General features: G+C 35.8%; 2 protein-coding genes across 2 annotated transcripts in view; one reads left to right on the plus strand and one right to left on the minus strand.

Annotated features, from left to right (window-relative positions):
- Nucleotides 1–8,945, minus strand: part of LOC144444664 (DENN domain-containing protein 3-like) — a 23,085-nt gene extending 14,140 nt beyond the window's left edge. The window contains exons 1-9 of the mRNA XM_078134166.1: nucleotides 8,593–8,945; nucleotides 7,364–7,479; nucleotides 4,200–4,533; nucleotides 3,449–3,573; nucleotides 2,940–3,079; nucleotides 2,182–2,290; nucleotides 1,323–1,520; nucleotides 943–1,083; nucleotides 239–345 (exon numbers count right to left, since the gene is read on the minus strand). Coding sequence (XP_077990292.1) covers nucleotides 239–345; nucleotides 943–1,083; nucleotides 1,323–1,520; nucleotides 2,182–2,290; nucleotides 2,940–3,079; nucleotides 3,449–3,573; nucleotides 4,200–4,533; nucleotides 7,364–7,450 — 1,241 coding nt within the window. The 5' untranslated portion in view covers nucleotides 7,451–7,479; nucleotides 8,593–8,945. The remainder of the gene's footprint in view (nucleotides 1–238; nucleotides 346–942; nucleotides 1,084–1,322; nucleotides 1,521–2,181; nucleotides 2,291–2,939; nucleotides 3,080–3,448; nucleotides 3,574–4,199; nucleotides 4,534–7,363; nucleotides 7,480–8,592) is intronic.
- Nucleotides 8,946–10,609: 1,664 nt separating this feature from the next.
- Nucleotides 10,610–15,228, plus strand: LOC144444732 (acireductone dioxygenase-like). The gene is made up of 4 exons (XM_078134259.1): nucleotides 10,610–10,783; nucleotides 12,178–12,297; nucleotides 12,980–13,159; nucleotides 13,737–15,228. Exons 1-4 carry the CDS (start codon nucleotides 10,664–10,666, stop codon nucleotides 13,851–13,853), a joined length of 537 nt encoding a protein of 178 aa, XP_077990385.1. The 5' UTR covers nucleotides 10,610–10,663; the 3' UTR covers nucleotides 13,854–15,228.

Below are 15,228 nucleotides of genomic sequence, written 5' to 3' on the forward strand. Positions count from 1 at the left end.
ATTGCAAAATAGATATTAAATAAATGTGTCATTCTGTATGTACAATAACAATTATTTTAATAGTGTGCATACAATAACACACTTTTTTTTTTACACATTTTCATATAATTGTTTGTAAGTAGAGACATTAGTAACACTCTTTTGTATAAACTAACAGTCCACAAGATGTCTCAATTTGTCATCCATATGGCTATATCAACTCATTCATAGCTCTACTAACTAACATACATACACTTACCCACTACCAAAGTCTTCAGCTGGTACTTCTGGCATTGGTGGTACTTGCAGACTACTACATTTATCCACTGTGCCTGTGTCCAGGTTAGCAATCACCAATCCTGGAATCTTAAACACAGTACAAAGAAAACATCTAAAATATGATTTCTTAGATTCAATATTATGTTTACATGATACTTTACATGCTTAAAGGCCCATTCATCAATTCCTAGGGATTGAATCCCAGGTCTTTAAACCCCTGATATAAAGGACTTAAGTTTGTAGGGTGTCAGCCTTTAAAGGGAATCAAAAGTTTGCAGTTGAAGTGTTGTGAAATGAACATGTCTATATCGAAGACATACCCCACAACATTTCAACTTATTAATTCATGACCTGAATTTGATTACAAAAATATACAGTGGTCATTTGATTAAACTTACTGTGAGGTCACAATATAAAGTGATGTACATATTGAACTACAGTATCTGACATTTGTGCCAGGTTTGGTTGAAATCGCCATGTTTCACAATGTTCAACACAGATGGCACTATAGTGCACAGCCCTTTAACTTCGCCTGTTAGGGATTCAAAGTGACACATGACCCCCTAGTGTTTAAATTGGCATAGTATTCTAAGAATTAATATATTTACACTATCTATGCAAGGATAGTGTATGTTGCACAGATTTTTGATGGAAAGGAAATCAGTACAATAGTACTGTTCATACCTCTGCTACTCTATCTTTATACTTGGAATGACATCCCATCACAAACACACCAGGTGACTCTAACAAGTCTAGCAGTTGATATGGCAACACTGGTACGTATGTATGCTGCCATTTCATTGGTTGAATAAACATCATGAAACACTGAAAAAACAACAGAGAAAGAAATACTCTATTCATAATATGAATGGCATTATTTAAATTTCATAATTATTTTTTCAATGATCTAATTGGAAGGTATACTGGTACTGTCTATACCAAAAGAAATTACTAAAACTCTCGACATCATTTTGGTCTGTTCCACCATCTGGAAGAGCATTTTCTAACATATTTCAAAACCGATTTTTGAATATTAATGAAATAAAATATGTCTTACGTCTTACCTCCATAACTGGTGTCAGTAAATTATAATCACAGCTGAGAAATACAATTCTTTGTTGAGTGAGTATACATGTGATGATTTCAATAATTTCTGCTGCTTCAAAGCAAAGAAATGGATAGTGTAGGAAGATATCACAGATTCCTTTGTCAGGGTCTTGTGGTGCCCTCATTATCACTGGTAGTTGGTTGATACGGAAGGACTGCAGGTAGATGATAGGTGAAAACTTAGAGATTGAAATTACTATGTGTAGTTAGATACTATCAAAAAGACAATCAAATCTCAGGGAAATAAAAGTTACCATATTACTAGATCAATCAAGCAGAGGTCACGTTCCCAGTCAAGGCACTGCTGACTCAAACTTCACTTAGCACAGGTTGATATTTACACATGGGATTAAAGTTAAGGACTCCAGAGAACAAATTTAGGACCCCTTAGCAGTTTGCCTGTTATGTAAATTTGATGTGCTACTGATGTACAACAATTGTGACCCTTCAACACTTGGTGTTTTTGTATTCCTTACTATGGTGACTCATAAAAAACCCATATTAAGATAGTTTCATAACATTATATTATTAGCATGGTACAATACAGTACATCCAAGTACAGTACAGTACAGCTCAGCTCAGCACAGCACAGCACAGTACAGCACAGTAAAGTACAGTACAGTACAGTACGTACAGTAGTACATTTTACTTTTGATGAATACAATGATGTATTGTCAATACATATATGTACAGATGAGACACTACTGTATCAAATACAAGACTAAATCAACCACATTTCCTGCATTATTGGCAATAAAACCATAAACTGAACCCAGACATGAATCTGCATTCTTGTTCAATAAAAGTCCTACTTACAATATTGAGAGTACCAGGTGGTGGTATAGGTACCATAGCCATCTGTTGTGTAAATTCCTTGATATGGAAGTTGAAATATATGGGATCATCCATAAGTTTTGGCAGCAAACTGTAATAAACATAGTATGGAGTTAAAATGCCAAGAACATGTTCATTTACACAATGTAAATTATCACTTGAAAATTCCACAACTTTCCATAAGATTTTGTACTAAAGAAGTACGAACAGTTATGGACAATACTAGTCCAGTTCCTAACAAAGCAATTAATACTTATTTCCATTGTGGTCCTTGATTTCAAAAATTCAACATGGCGATAGGCAAAGAACTCTGGTCACGTGATTGAAGCAAGATTAGTGAAAAATGGAAATGAAACATACAAACATTGAAATGACTCCTGAAAAACAATACAACTAATGTATATACATTACTAACTTTTACTGTTGGCAAGCATTTGAGACATTAAGTGGTTTTTAACTGATTTCTTGAATGTACTTTTACACTGAGAATGCCGTATTGGCAGTGGTAAACTGTTTTCATACTGCAGTACCAGTGTACCTAAAAGTGTGAATGCTGCAGCCTTTAACTCTGGGAATTTTAAAGGTTGAAATGCTATTTCGTGTATTATAACTACTTCTGTATATGTGTATTTGGTTTCTCATGTACTGAGGCGCATAGCCATTATAGATGTTAAACATGTGATTTAATTTGAGTTGACTGACTCTCTGTTCAACTCTGTTCAAGATGTTTGGTATATTACCTTGATAGACAGTCTTTTATAACAGAATAGTATGGATATTTTGACATTAGTACTACACATGTTGGTATATAACATCTCTGTGTATCTGTTACTGTAGGAGAACCAGTGTCTAACGCCAACTCATAACTATCATCACTTTCCTATATGAACAAGAGAAAGAGAACGATGAAGATAGGTGAGTTAATTGATTTAATCAATCCAATAATTTAGAGAGATATAAACAACTAAAATACATTTTGTAGGTCATAAATGTCTTCATTTTCACGGAAAGGCTGGACAACACATCAATCACACAACTGATAAACTGCCCAAATTAACCAAGCAAGCAAGCTACGACCCAATCATCAAACTGGCCGACCAACTAACAAAACTTATAAAACCAATCAACTGACCGACAACCCAACCAACCAATCAAGTAACCAAGCAACCAAACAACAAACCAGCCAAGCAATCAGCCAGTCAGCCAACCAACCAACCTGCCAACCTATCAACCAACAAACTATACTCACCCTTGTAGCAATAAATGACCGATAATATGTCAAACACAGTGCATATGATCGGTTTCCTTTGATATCAGTTAATACCAATGAATGCAAACAAGCATCCAGTTGAGATCTATACACATATCCACCATCTGTAATATCAGATTTATAATAAAGACACACAAAATGAAGAAAAAACAATATTTTGTCCATTTAAAATGAACAGGCATTGCTTATTCATACTTTTTAGAAATCAAAATATCATAAATTTACAAGAGAAATGTTTGAGGCTCGCCCATGCAGGAAAAACGTATAGGAAGTTTGTTTCATTTAGTAGCAATAAACACAAACATAAACATGGACATGATGTAAACATACTACTTGGTTTGGTATCTTGAGGATGATTCACCACTAACTTTATTATAAAATTAAACAAATCAATTAAATTAAACAGAGTGATAAAGAGATATATGTAGTGACAAAGAAGGCTGTAAATACCACATGCTAAACACTTGAATAAGTTATACTTTTTCAGAGATGTACTTATACATTTTGGAATATAATCAAGTGACCATTTTCATCACTGTTCAGCTAAGCTTGGTTGCAAATCTCTCCTTGTAATCATGGAAACAACTCTAAAAATGGAGTCAGATATGCTTCCTTTGACAATGGGTTTGATTGATGTCAATATTTTCAATGCAATATGTCAACAACATATTAAATATTGATTGATAATATTGAAAATAGTTTTTCCGATGAATATTAGACATAAACTTACCAGGCAAACACAGTGGTACCATAGATGTAATAATTTCATTACTTATAGGGAGTGTCAATGCTTGTTGTCCACCAGACGTTGTCGCTATACTCAACTGTGGGACCAATGACATTCTACGTGAAGGTCGTCTTGTTTTGGCCTTTTTCAACAGAGTCTGTTTATTAATGTTACGACTGCCAATGGGATAGCTATCAGCCAGGGCCTGTGCCTCCAGGTTCTGTATTTCACCACATTGTGGGAATGTTGCAAGTTGTCCAGATACAGCTGCTAGAACATGTGCATCGTATGCTCTACAGTATAGAGGGTTGGACTCACCACGGATACCACATGATGGCTGTCAACAATATGGATGAGAATGTGATATTTATTTGAATTTTTAATTTATAAAACAATTTTATCAAGACTTCCTATAATAAACGAGAAACAACACAGGTCCTTGTTTGTAACTCAATAAATTGCAAAAGGTTAATAAATGTGTGAAATGTTTGTTACTGTACGTACAATAACAAACTTTTTATTTTTTCTGCAGTTTATTGCTCTGAAGTACTGTACATGATACTGTACAAATCGCCCTGTGTACACTACATCAGATTTTAATCAGATTGGTGTACAGTAATATCCGACTAGTTTGACACCATGATGTATGAGGGAACACTGGTGAAAGTCAAAATGATTATTACTAAATGAATGGTAACTTCTGTCCATTATTGTATAGTCTGTTAACTATCTATCATATTTCTATGATAAATGTTAACTGTCAAGCAAGCCTATTCAGAAATTTAGAATACAGATATTTCCATTCATTTGATTCTGTTATCAGTCATGGCATGTGTTGATTAATATCCACTGTCCTGCTCTTTCCTGTTTCTACAGCTCATTTATTAATATTTGATGTCATACCAAGGAAGAAGTGAAACACAATATAGCTCAATACGGAAACTGGTTTCAGACCTAAAACATCAGCTTTTCTAGAAACTTTATTTGGAGTCTTTGTTTGTTACTATTCTTGGTTTAACTTATAGAATTCACACACCTACACATCAAAATCTACGAGTGTGAAGCTACCATCATATTCATATTCATATTCACTTTCAAAAGTTGACCTCTAGCTCAATGTGAATATGATGATAGCTTCACACGTTCATCATCAGATTCGAAGTCTTCCGAATGGGTACGAACAAGCGTTCGGGCCGCGGCAAATCACATAAATCCTTCATTGGCAGGTTGAAATCATGTGATTGTAGTTACTTTTCACTTGATTTGCCTGGATTTGCCAGAGTATCCAATTTGCACCATGAATTATTGTTGTCATATAAAAAACTAATTTGGATGTTTAGTATGCCTTTCCCATATCTTTTAAAATGAAATATCAATATTTGGGTGTACAAAAAACCTGTATGAGTAATGTAATAAAATATGGCTTGGCTGGGTGTGTTTTGATTTCCCGCAGTGTCGCTATCTTTGAAACCCTACTTAACACTTACACTGGTGAAATTTACACAAAATAGTGTTGTCAAGCCCACAATTATCACAATGTATGTAGTTCCCTTGATCGGGGAGGGTCAACGCAATCGATTGTAAAAATTATGGTCCATGACAACAATAATTCATGGTGCAAATTGGATACTCTGGCAAAAATAAGATGAAAGCATGCAAATCCACGCAAATCAAGTGAAAAGTAATTACAATCACATGATTTCAACCTGCCAATGAAGGATATGTGATTTACCGAACGCGTGTTCGTACCCATTCGGAAGACTTCGAATCTGATGATGAACGTGTTAAGCTATCATCATATTCACATTGAGCTAGAGGTCAACTTTTGAAAGTGAAGATGAATATGAATATGATGGTAGCTTCACACTCGTTCAAAATCTAACAGGTATGTCAACATGCCTGAACTTTGGTGACATTTGACCTTTGACCTTACTCTGTAAGCCAAACATATGGGTACAGCTGTCATGAGTTGTGGAGGATGATGTATTGCCCAGGTTTTTGTTGACACAAGTTTTGATATTTTTACCAACTAAATAAAATATGATGTATCATAATGGTATGTAAATGATTGCATTATTGTGATGATTTCGATGAAATAATTCAATCACATCAAATTTAAATAATCATATATATTATGCACTAGTCAATGTCAACCCACACCCAATCTGATTAAAATCCGATGTAGATGTCGGCTAATCGTGCATTGCTATCTTACCATCGTTATTTAGCTTGAATTGACCTTCGTAGTAGATGTTTACGTTTTTAGGCTAAAAACAGTCCACGGGAGCATTGCTAAAAGGGCTGTTTTGTATGTACCGATTTCAGGGTTCCGTCTTTTGTACGATGACGTAGTTGACACCCTGATCAAATGGCAGTATTTGTAAGGTGGGATTCTAGACCTGTGCACTGTCTGCAAGCACGACTATGCAGTAGATATCAGTACATACAAAACAGCCCTTTTAGCAATGCTCCCTAGGACTGGTGAGAGAGTCTATCTCCAGCGGTTGAATAATAAAGTAGCACCTTTGAGATGACTGACTCAATACAATGGAACAATGGTAACAACCTATTTCACTTTGGAATGTCTTAAAATACTTCTACTACTCATGTTGTTTACCAAAGTTAAAATACATATATTACCATGATAAGATTGAAGAGTGTCATATAAACATTCTCAAATGAAATGTGTGTTGTTGCATACTAGCCTAGAGACTTGGCTATCTTTCTCTAGAATACACTATCAAGTCAGTATGTCTAGTTATATAGTCTAGTCTCTAGGCTCTTTGCATATACTGCAGTCTACTGGTACAAATAGTCAACTAGATTTCTGAAAAGTATGCTGGCCAGATTTTATATCAATCAGTGTATTATTACTAATTAGGTATGCAAGAGTGTGTACTTTATGACGAGTTGTTACCGTGAAAACAAAAGTAGTGACTTTGAAAGTTTTTTTTTTACTCAACTTGTTTCACTTTCAATATGCTAAGGACAACTGTGTCTTTCTGTTTGCTTTGTTGAACATCAGCTCTGGGAATACAATAGGTGACCTATATACAATTATACAAGTACTGTCCTATAACTGATTTTGCTATAACTTATGTTTGTAGAGTTGCAGTCATCAAATTGGAATAACTTGCATAATTTGCATATCAAAGACAGTACACTACCTGTTCATGAGCTGGTTTTAGTCCAGTGTCTGCATCCATGCCAACAACCAGACACATTTCTATTAAGCTGTGGTGAAGTTTGGCCATCTTGAAATACTGGTGAGTTGTACTTTGAACTAGAAATGGAAATGGAAGGGTAAATAATAAATACATTTGAAAGATAATAAAATTGTATTGTCATAAACTAAATTAACCATAACTAATGGGAAGTCAAGACAAAAAAACAAAACATATAACTTAAGTCATGATGCCTTGCAGGAGATTCTTTATCCTAAGTAAAGGTCCATGATTCAATCCCTGGTTCTTGTATTTGTACATAAAGGTCCATGATTCAATCCCTGGTTCTTGTATTGGTACATAAAGTCTCACTATCATGATACTGATAGAGGGACCATCATAGATTGGTGCTAAAATTTAATGATCTACTCTTTCATACAGGACTAATGTTTTTTACACATCTGCAAGACAAGTGTTTTTCACAGCTAAATTGGAATCTTATTGGAAGTGGGCATTTAGACAACTTTGAGTTAACTCTGTCGACTTCAAATGACAAAATCTACCGGTACTCTTTTTTTAAGCACTGTTATTTCCACAGCTAGAGATTCCCCATAAAATAGCAATGTTACTTGTGTTCCACTGCATGCAATAAATATGCATAGATATGGTAACCATGGAGATGAAGACATCTGTAGTTTCAATAGACGAAAGACAAACAAACAAATAAACAAACAAACAAACAAACAAACAAACAAATAAAATATCACAAAAATGTACAAATCGAATATAACAACCAAGGCAACACATCAATAGGTAACTCACAATGGCTGTACATCACTGCTATTGGTAATATGTTGCATTTAGGCACTCAAATCAATCTGTGTAATTTTTTTTGTAAATGTAAATAATAGTATTTAGTATACACCTTTTTTTAACGTTATACAGATTGATTCGAGTGCCTGTGTTTGAGCTTGGAGGAATTATACTGACAGTATAATTCCTCCAAGGTTTGAGCTAGTATTTACTATTTGAAATTCATACAGATTGATTCGAGTGTCTGTGTTTTGAGATATATTATAGTTTATACGTCATGTCACATGCAACCATAAGTTTCTGTTTGTGATCATGGCAATATGAATATCACAGATGTATCCATGGCAAGTATTCTAAAGGGATCCCGATGGGGAGGGCTGTGGATAAATACATCTACTCAGTGATTGCATTCCACTTGCCTTGATAATATAAATGTGAGTGAATGAATTAATCCGATGTCTATGTCGCAGTCAATTGTGAATTAAGTATAACAAGCTTTCACCACGGGTGGTACTTCCAGCTTTCACCGCTGGATCGTTCCGTTGATTTTCACTTTCGGTGTATGCAGAACAGCATATAATAAACTTTGACCTTTCTCAACGTCCTCTGGGTCTGTTGTTCAAAAGCTGGGTCGGTGGTTGTCCCAATCAAAGTCCATTGCCTCCAGACAACTCGATCACTCTGAGTCAGTGACCATGGCGTATGATAAACGATGCACTCTTAGTCTTAGTGGCTTTACTGTTCAGAAAGCCCACTGATGATGAAACGTCGCGTCATGTGCAACTCACAAGACTTCTGAGAAACCCAACGTCATATATTCAAAATGACGTGTGCGTGTGACCTTCTGACATTGTTCTGACACTTCTACACGGCACTTCACTTCAGTCTTTACTGTTCTCATCTAATATAATAATGTGTTTTTCTAGTTGTCGACCTTTGAACTGTATATGTTGTTTATATATCTCCTGCCTTTGAGGGCGCACGACTTATAATCGTAGAATTTAGAAACTGAAAAATTCAGAAAACATGGGGGGGGGGGGGGGGTGAGCCTTGGTACGAGTCACCTCATTTTTTCGCATGGAACCCAAGAACCATGCTACAAACTATGCATGAGAAAATGAAGACACACTAAAAAATAACTTACGCCCTTATCTAGCTTCCAGTATATTTTCCGCAAAAGAAGACACCGTCTTCTTTCGCGGTGAGTGAACCTGCGCTGCGCGATCACAGAAACAAGTGTATTTTTACCCCTTTCATATATAGTTGACTAAATACGTCAATATTAACGATATTATCGACATTTATTGTATTCTGATAGAAATATTCTGAGACATAACTCGGGAAACAAATGCCAATGAAATATTAAAACTGTTGGTGTGTCAGGATGTCTCTATTTAGTCAATAAAGAGTGAATTATATACAACTGGAAGAGAGAAAACTAGCCAGGGGAAGAATATCATCACAACAATCAGTTGCTTCAACATCACACACAAAATAAGTTTTACTTCACCACAAAAATTAATCGAAATATTGCCCCCCCCCCCACGCTACAATATTACGGCAGCTGCAAACATAGTGTAGTATAGGGCCTATTTATTTATTTATTTATTTATTTATTTATTTATTTATTTATTTATTTATTTATTTCACCTTTGCATCGGTACAAAAAGAACTATAAAATAGAATAAAATAAACAGACAGCGAACAAGTACATGTGACAATACAAAATCAAACAAAATGAAACAGAAATGGCACTTCCCTGTCTTATTAAAAGCAACATTCATAAGTGTCTCTACCTCGAGTTTCTTTTATCCCATAACGATCTAAAATGTTTTTGTTAGCTTTGTAACTATTTCCCCAAGGTCATAGTTGGCCTCCCATAAGACCCTACTAAAAAGAACATTGAATTTAAAGTTAGATCCCCTGAATGAAATTTACTACATACATTATAATTTACAAATTTACAAATACTTCATTTAAATGCAAGAAAAACGTTTGTTTTTTTATAATGTTAAGAAAAGCAGACAATGATAAATATATTCTTTCCCTCTCGAGCAGAGCTTACAATCTCCAGACCCTTTATAATTTGTCCAATTTACTTTTATTCCCTTCTATATCAATGGGATTAGCTCCGAGGTGCCATGATGATCCTTGGGGTCATTTACATAGTTTTCTCTTGTGCTTTCATTTTTGACCCAAGAATAGTGTTCTCAAAGACTTCATATTGTTTTATACGTTCTCATTGACGTTACTAATACAGTATTTAGCCGATTTGTATTTGTTGATTGTTCCTATAAATAGTATCATAAGACTTGTTGAGTTCGGTGAAGATCAACTTTGTCCATGTATGGCTGCAACTACAGACACACTTTTCTTTGGTCTGTTGGGGGGCCTATATGCATGTTGCGTAATTTGGGTCACATGACGTGATACTGAAAGCCGCAACTCAACGTGAACGGGCTGGATCGACACATTGACGTTGACGAAAAGATGGTACGTGCATGGGTGTTGGACGACACGGACGCTGATCAGCGTCTTGAACACATGACAGAACCCCCAAAATTTGTTGATTTAGATTACTTGAAAGGTCAAGGCGTGTTGTATTGGAAGGTAGGTTTTATGCTTATACATTTTCTGTGTCGTTCATGACCACGGCTTAGCCACCGGGGCCTGTAATATTTCATAGATTGTTGTTTTCCAGGTCTACAGACTAAATACAACAACCTTTTGAATATATATTCCTACCTGTACAGGGAAAGAGAGTATTATTTATAGTATACGTAGTACTATAGAGATCGTAGACTCTCTCACAGTCCTCGGAACTTCGCTTTACTAAAATCGACGCTAAATGAATTATTTTGTATGTACCGATACCATCTACATAACGTACTCCATCGTACTCGAACAACCTTGTACTGTGCGCCCTCATCGACCACATAGAGATATATGTTCGTTGACGTGTGACTGCGACGCTCCGTGTTATCGCGAAGTCTCGGGGCTTCGCGATAACACGGAGCGTCGCAGTCACACGTCAACGAATGGTTATCTCTATCATGGTCGATGAGGGCGCACAGTACAAGGATATTCGAGTACGGTTAATTAGCTGGCATCGGTACATACAAAATAATTCGTTTAGCTTTAATTTTAGTAAAGCGAAGCTCCGAGGGCTGTAAGAGAGTCTATAGAGATTGATACATTTGTAGCAGCAAGATTCGTATGATATTTTCCTAAGAAAACGGAAATCTAAGCAATAATACACACCCCTGTGCCCTTAGCGTGTGAATACGTTTAACACCAACGGTGGTCTGTGTCCAGAAACTATTAAGGCTCATATTTAGCTAAACTGCACGTAGTTACAATGTACTATTTTCCACATGCCAAACAAGTCCTAATGACATCTTGTGTAGCTTGGCTGTTTTGGAATATTGTGTCACTGTCAGGGGACAAGCTGTTCTGTGTGTCAACTGAGTGCAGTTTCTTTTAAAACATGTTGAATACAACTTGAAATACCCGGTATTTGAGTTGTCAACATAGCCTGTATATATGTATATAGTGCAGTGTTATTGTTGATAATTTTAGTCCAGACTAACATCCACTTACCAAAAATAACAATGCAGTTTGCCTGAGTTTGTACAGGGCTGTGTTTACAATCGTCAATGTGTGTTATGGAGTAGAACAAGAAACAAAAATCTGTAGTTGATACACAGAACAAAACGTACTGAAAAAATCATCAGAGTTACAGCTACTGTCCCTTTAGTCGGTCCACATAATTTCCATCCATCTATCATTTTGAGAATGGGAGGGTGGGGGGGGGGTTCAAAGTTTGGAATTTGGGATTGGGGGGAGGGTCACATTTTAGAAAAAGGAGTAGGGGGAGGGTCACATTTTACAGCTCAGAATACCCTAAATCCCCCCCCCCCATAATTACTGAAAGCTCCCTAAAGTCTAAATCTGTCTTCAAATGGAGGTTTACTATATTTTTTATCCTTAATGTCTTATCTCAGTTAGATGCAGATAACTTTGAAAAAGAAGGCAAGCTGGGAGAGATCTGTAAAGAGCGTGGTTATACATATGAAGATGTGATAACATGTACACCCCAAACATTGCCTAACTATGAGCAGAAGGTAAGTACATGCACATATGAAGATGTGATAACATGTACACCCCAAACATTGCCTAACTATGAGCAGAAGGTAAGTACATGTACACATGAAGATGTGATAACATGTACACCCCAAGCATTATGCTAACTCTGAACAGAACAGAAGGTAAGTACATGTACACCCCAAATATTACCTAACTATGAGCAGAAGGTAAGTACATGTACATATGAAGATGTGATAACATGTACACCCCAAACATTACCTAACTATGAGCAGAAGGTAAGTACATGTACACCCCAAACATTATGCTAACTCTGAACAGAAGGTAAGTACATGTACACTCAAATATTACCTAACTATGAGCAGAAGGTAAGTACATGTACATATGAAGATGGGATAACATGTACATTGTGTATACCCCAAAAATTGCCTGTAATGCTCATGTGAAGTTCTGATTACCCCCCTACCCCCCCCCCCACACACACACACACACAAGAAAGCCCAACAAAACATTTAGTCATCGAACTACTGTAGAAATGTGGAACTTTTGATGAAACAAATTGTTCATATATTCCTTTTAATTAATTCTAATATTTGATAAGTCACCTTGCAACCAGATTTCTATATGGCTCTGTTACTGTGGTGGAAATAATTGTAGAGAGAAAAAATGTTTAACAACATTCATTACCACATTTATACACAGATCAAGTCATTCTTTGAAGAACATCTCCATGATGATGAAGAGATTCGTTTTATCTTGGATGGTAGCGGATACTTTGATATCCGTGATAAGAGTGATACCTGGGTCCGTATAGAAGTTGTCAAGGGTGATTTGATCATATTACCTGCAGGAATCTATCATAGGTTTACCCTGGATAGCAAGGTATACACATATATAAATGCTATTTACTACTAAAATCAGCACACCTTACCATCTTGATGTATATGGATACTAAGGTATACACAAACACTGTACAGTTACTATCAAAATCAATACACCTCACCATCTTGATGTATACACTGGATACCAAGGTATACACAAACACTATGTGTACAGTTACTATCAAAATCAGCACACTTCACCATCTTGACGTATACACTGGATACTAAGGTATACACAAACACTGTACAGTTACTATCAAAATCAATACACCTCACCATCTTGATGTATACACTGGATACCAAGGTATACACAAACACTATACATTTGCAGTATTTGATACTAAAATCAACATATCTCATGACTTTCTGATATTGGTCAGAAAAAGATTACAGAATTATCATGGGAAATTCCTCATGAGATGAAGAATTTTTCTTTAATTTGTGCTGGTGAATTCAATCATTGGAAAAATAGGACATGCTAGTGCAAATCTCAGAAACAAATCATCAATTTTTCTTCTTGGCATATAAATTTAGTATTAATTCACATAATTATTCATTATTTTATACTACTTTGACAGGATTATATCAAGGCCAAGCGTCTGTTCATTGGAGAACCTGTATGGACACCTCATAATCGGCCTGCTGATGATCGCCAATCAAGAATGAAGTATGTTGATGAATTTCTGCAGGCATAAAAAATAGCCTGGCATGGGATTGACCACTCTGAAGTAAAGAAGATTGTATAAGTTCTTGTTTGAAGGAGTGTGGTTAATTGAAGTACACTATTAATGCAAAGGGAGACAGGGTTGTGAAATAATATTTATATGTTTATATTTCCACATCTATTGTGTGTAGATAATTAGTATTTCTTATACGGGTATGAAAAATAAACAAGTCCATTTGTCTTTGGTAAAAATACTTTTTGATCATCAATGTTTCGGCCATTCACAGATGGCCTCTTCAGGGAATTTAAAAATGATTGAGATTGCAATGTATGGAGGGTAAAATCGCATAAATAAAATAGCAGATGAGTATGCTAGCTACAACCATAACAGTAAATTAAGGATACAGGGTAAAAAGTAACCAAGTCAATGGAGTATGTCATGTTTATTACGAGTGTGAGGCACACTATTATCATTCTTACATACACAATGCTAGCATGTTTAACTTGCAGGCATGTGGTGAATGTTGTTATGGTTACCACAAAATGGCTTTATGACAGTGGATCAAAGATACTAATAAATAAGAGTAGTAAACATTAAGTCTTATCAGTATGGAGGCAGCATCAACTTAAAATGTCCTTATACCTTCTACCTCCATGGTTGTAGTAAGACCTCAGGTCTGTGCTTCAAAATCTTGCTAATAAAGACAAAAGTTTATGACAGTATGTCAGTTTGGGCTAGCAGTCTTAAAAAGTGTTTTTTGCACTGTGTAACCATTGGTTGCTTTTAAAGGAAGTAGATATATGAGTAGCCTGAAGATCTGTCAGTTAAACTATCCACATCAAATTAATGATGTGATATATCCTTATGTTTTCATTGTACTGTTCAGGACTGGTTTTATCAAAGATGTTTGGCATGTTTTTAGTAATAGATCGTCAATGACTTCGCGAGGGTTATGTGCCAATACATGAGGGGGTGTAACCCCTGAGTTTTTCGCACATAACCCTACCAAACGAGTTGTCTATCTTACTTATACTATGGCATGATTGGCTCAAACGGATATATAAGTCACACCCCTAAGAAAGACAGGGTTATGGCTCCATATAACCAACCGAAATCAAGGCCGCTGATTGGCCAAGTCGGTCTAGCCGTAGTATAATACACTTTAGTTTACGTTTCAAGTTATGATATTCATACACCATTCCATGTATGACCTCCAGGGCAGCAGTTTGATTGTGCTTAATATCAGTTGTATACATATAGAATATAAAAGAACCATACTGTAGTAAATCATGGTGTCAAATTGTGTACATTGACGACACTTTATTGAAATCTTGGGGATTATACTGCATCGTTAATCATAGTGTTAAATGTATAGCGGTGTACATGGAGGGTGGTTGAAATTATT

The sequence above is a fragment of the Glandiceps talaboti genome, chromosome 13 (genome assembly GCF_964340395.1).
Source record: "Glandiceps talaboti chromosome 13, keGlaTala1.1, whole genome shotgun sequence".
NCBI classification, from domain to species: domain Eukaryota; kingdom Metazoa; phylum Hemichordata; class Enteropneusta; family Spengelidae; genus Glandiceps; species Glandiceps talaboti.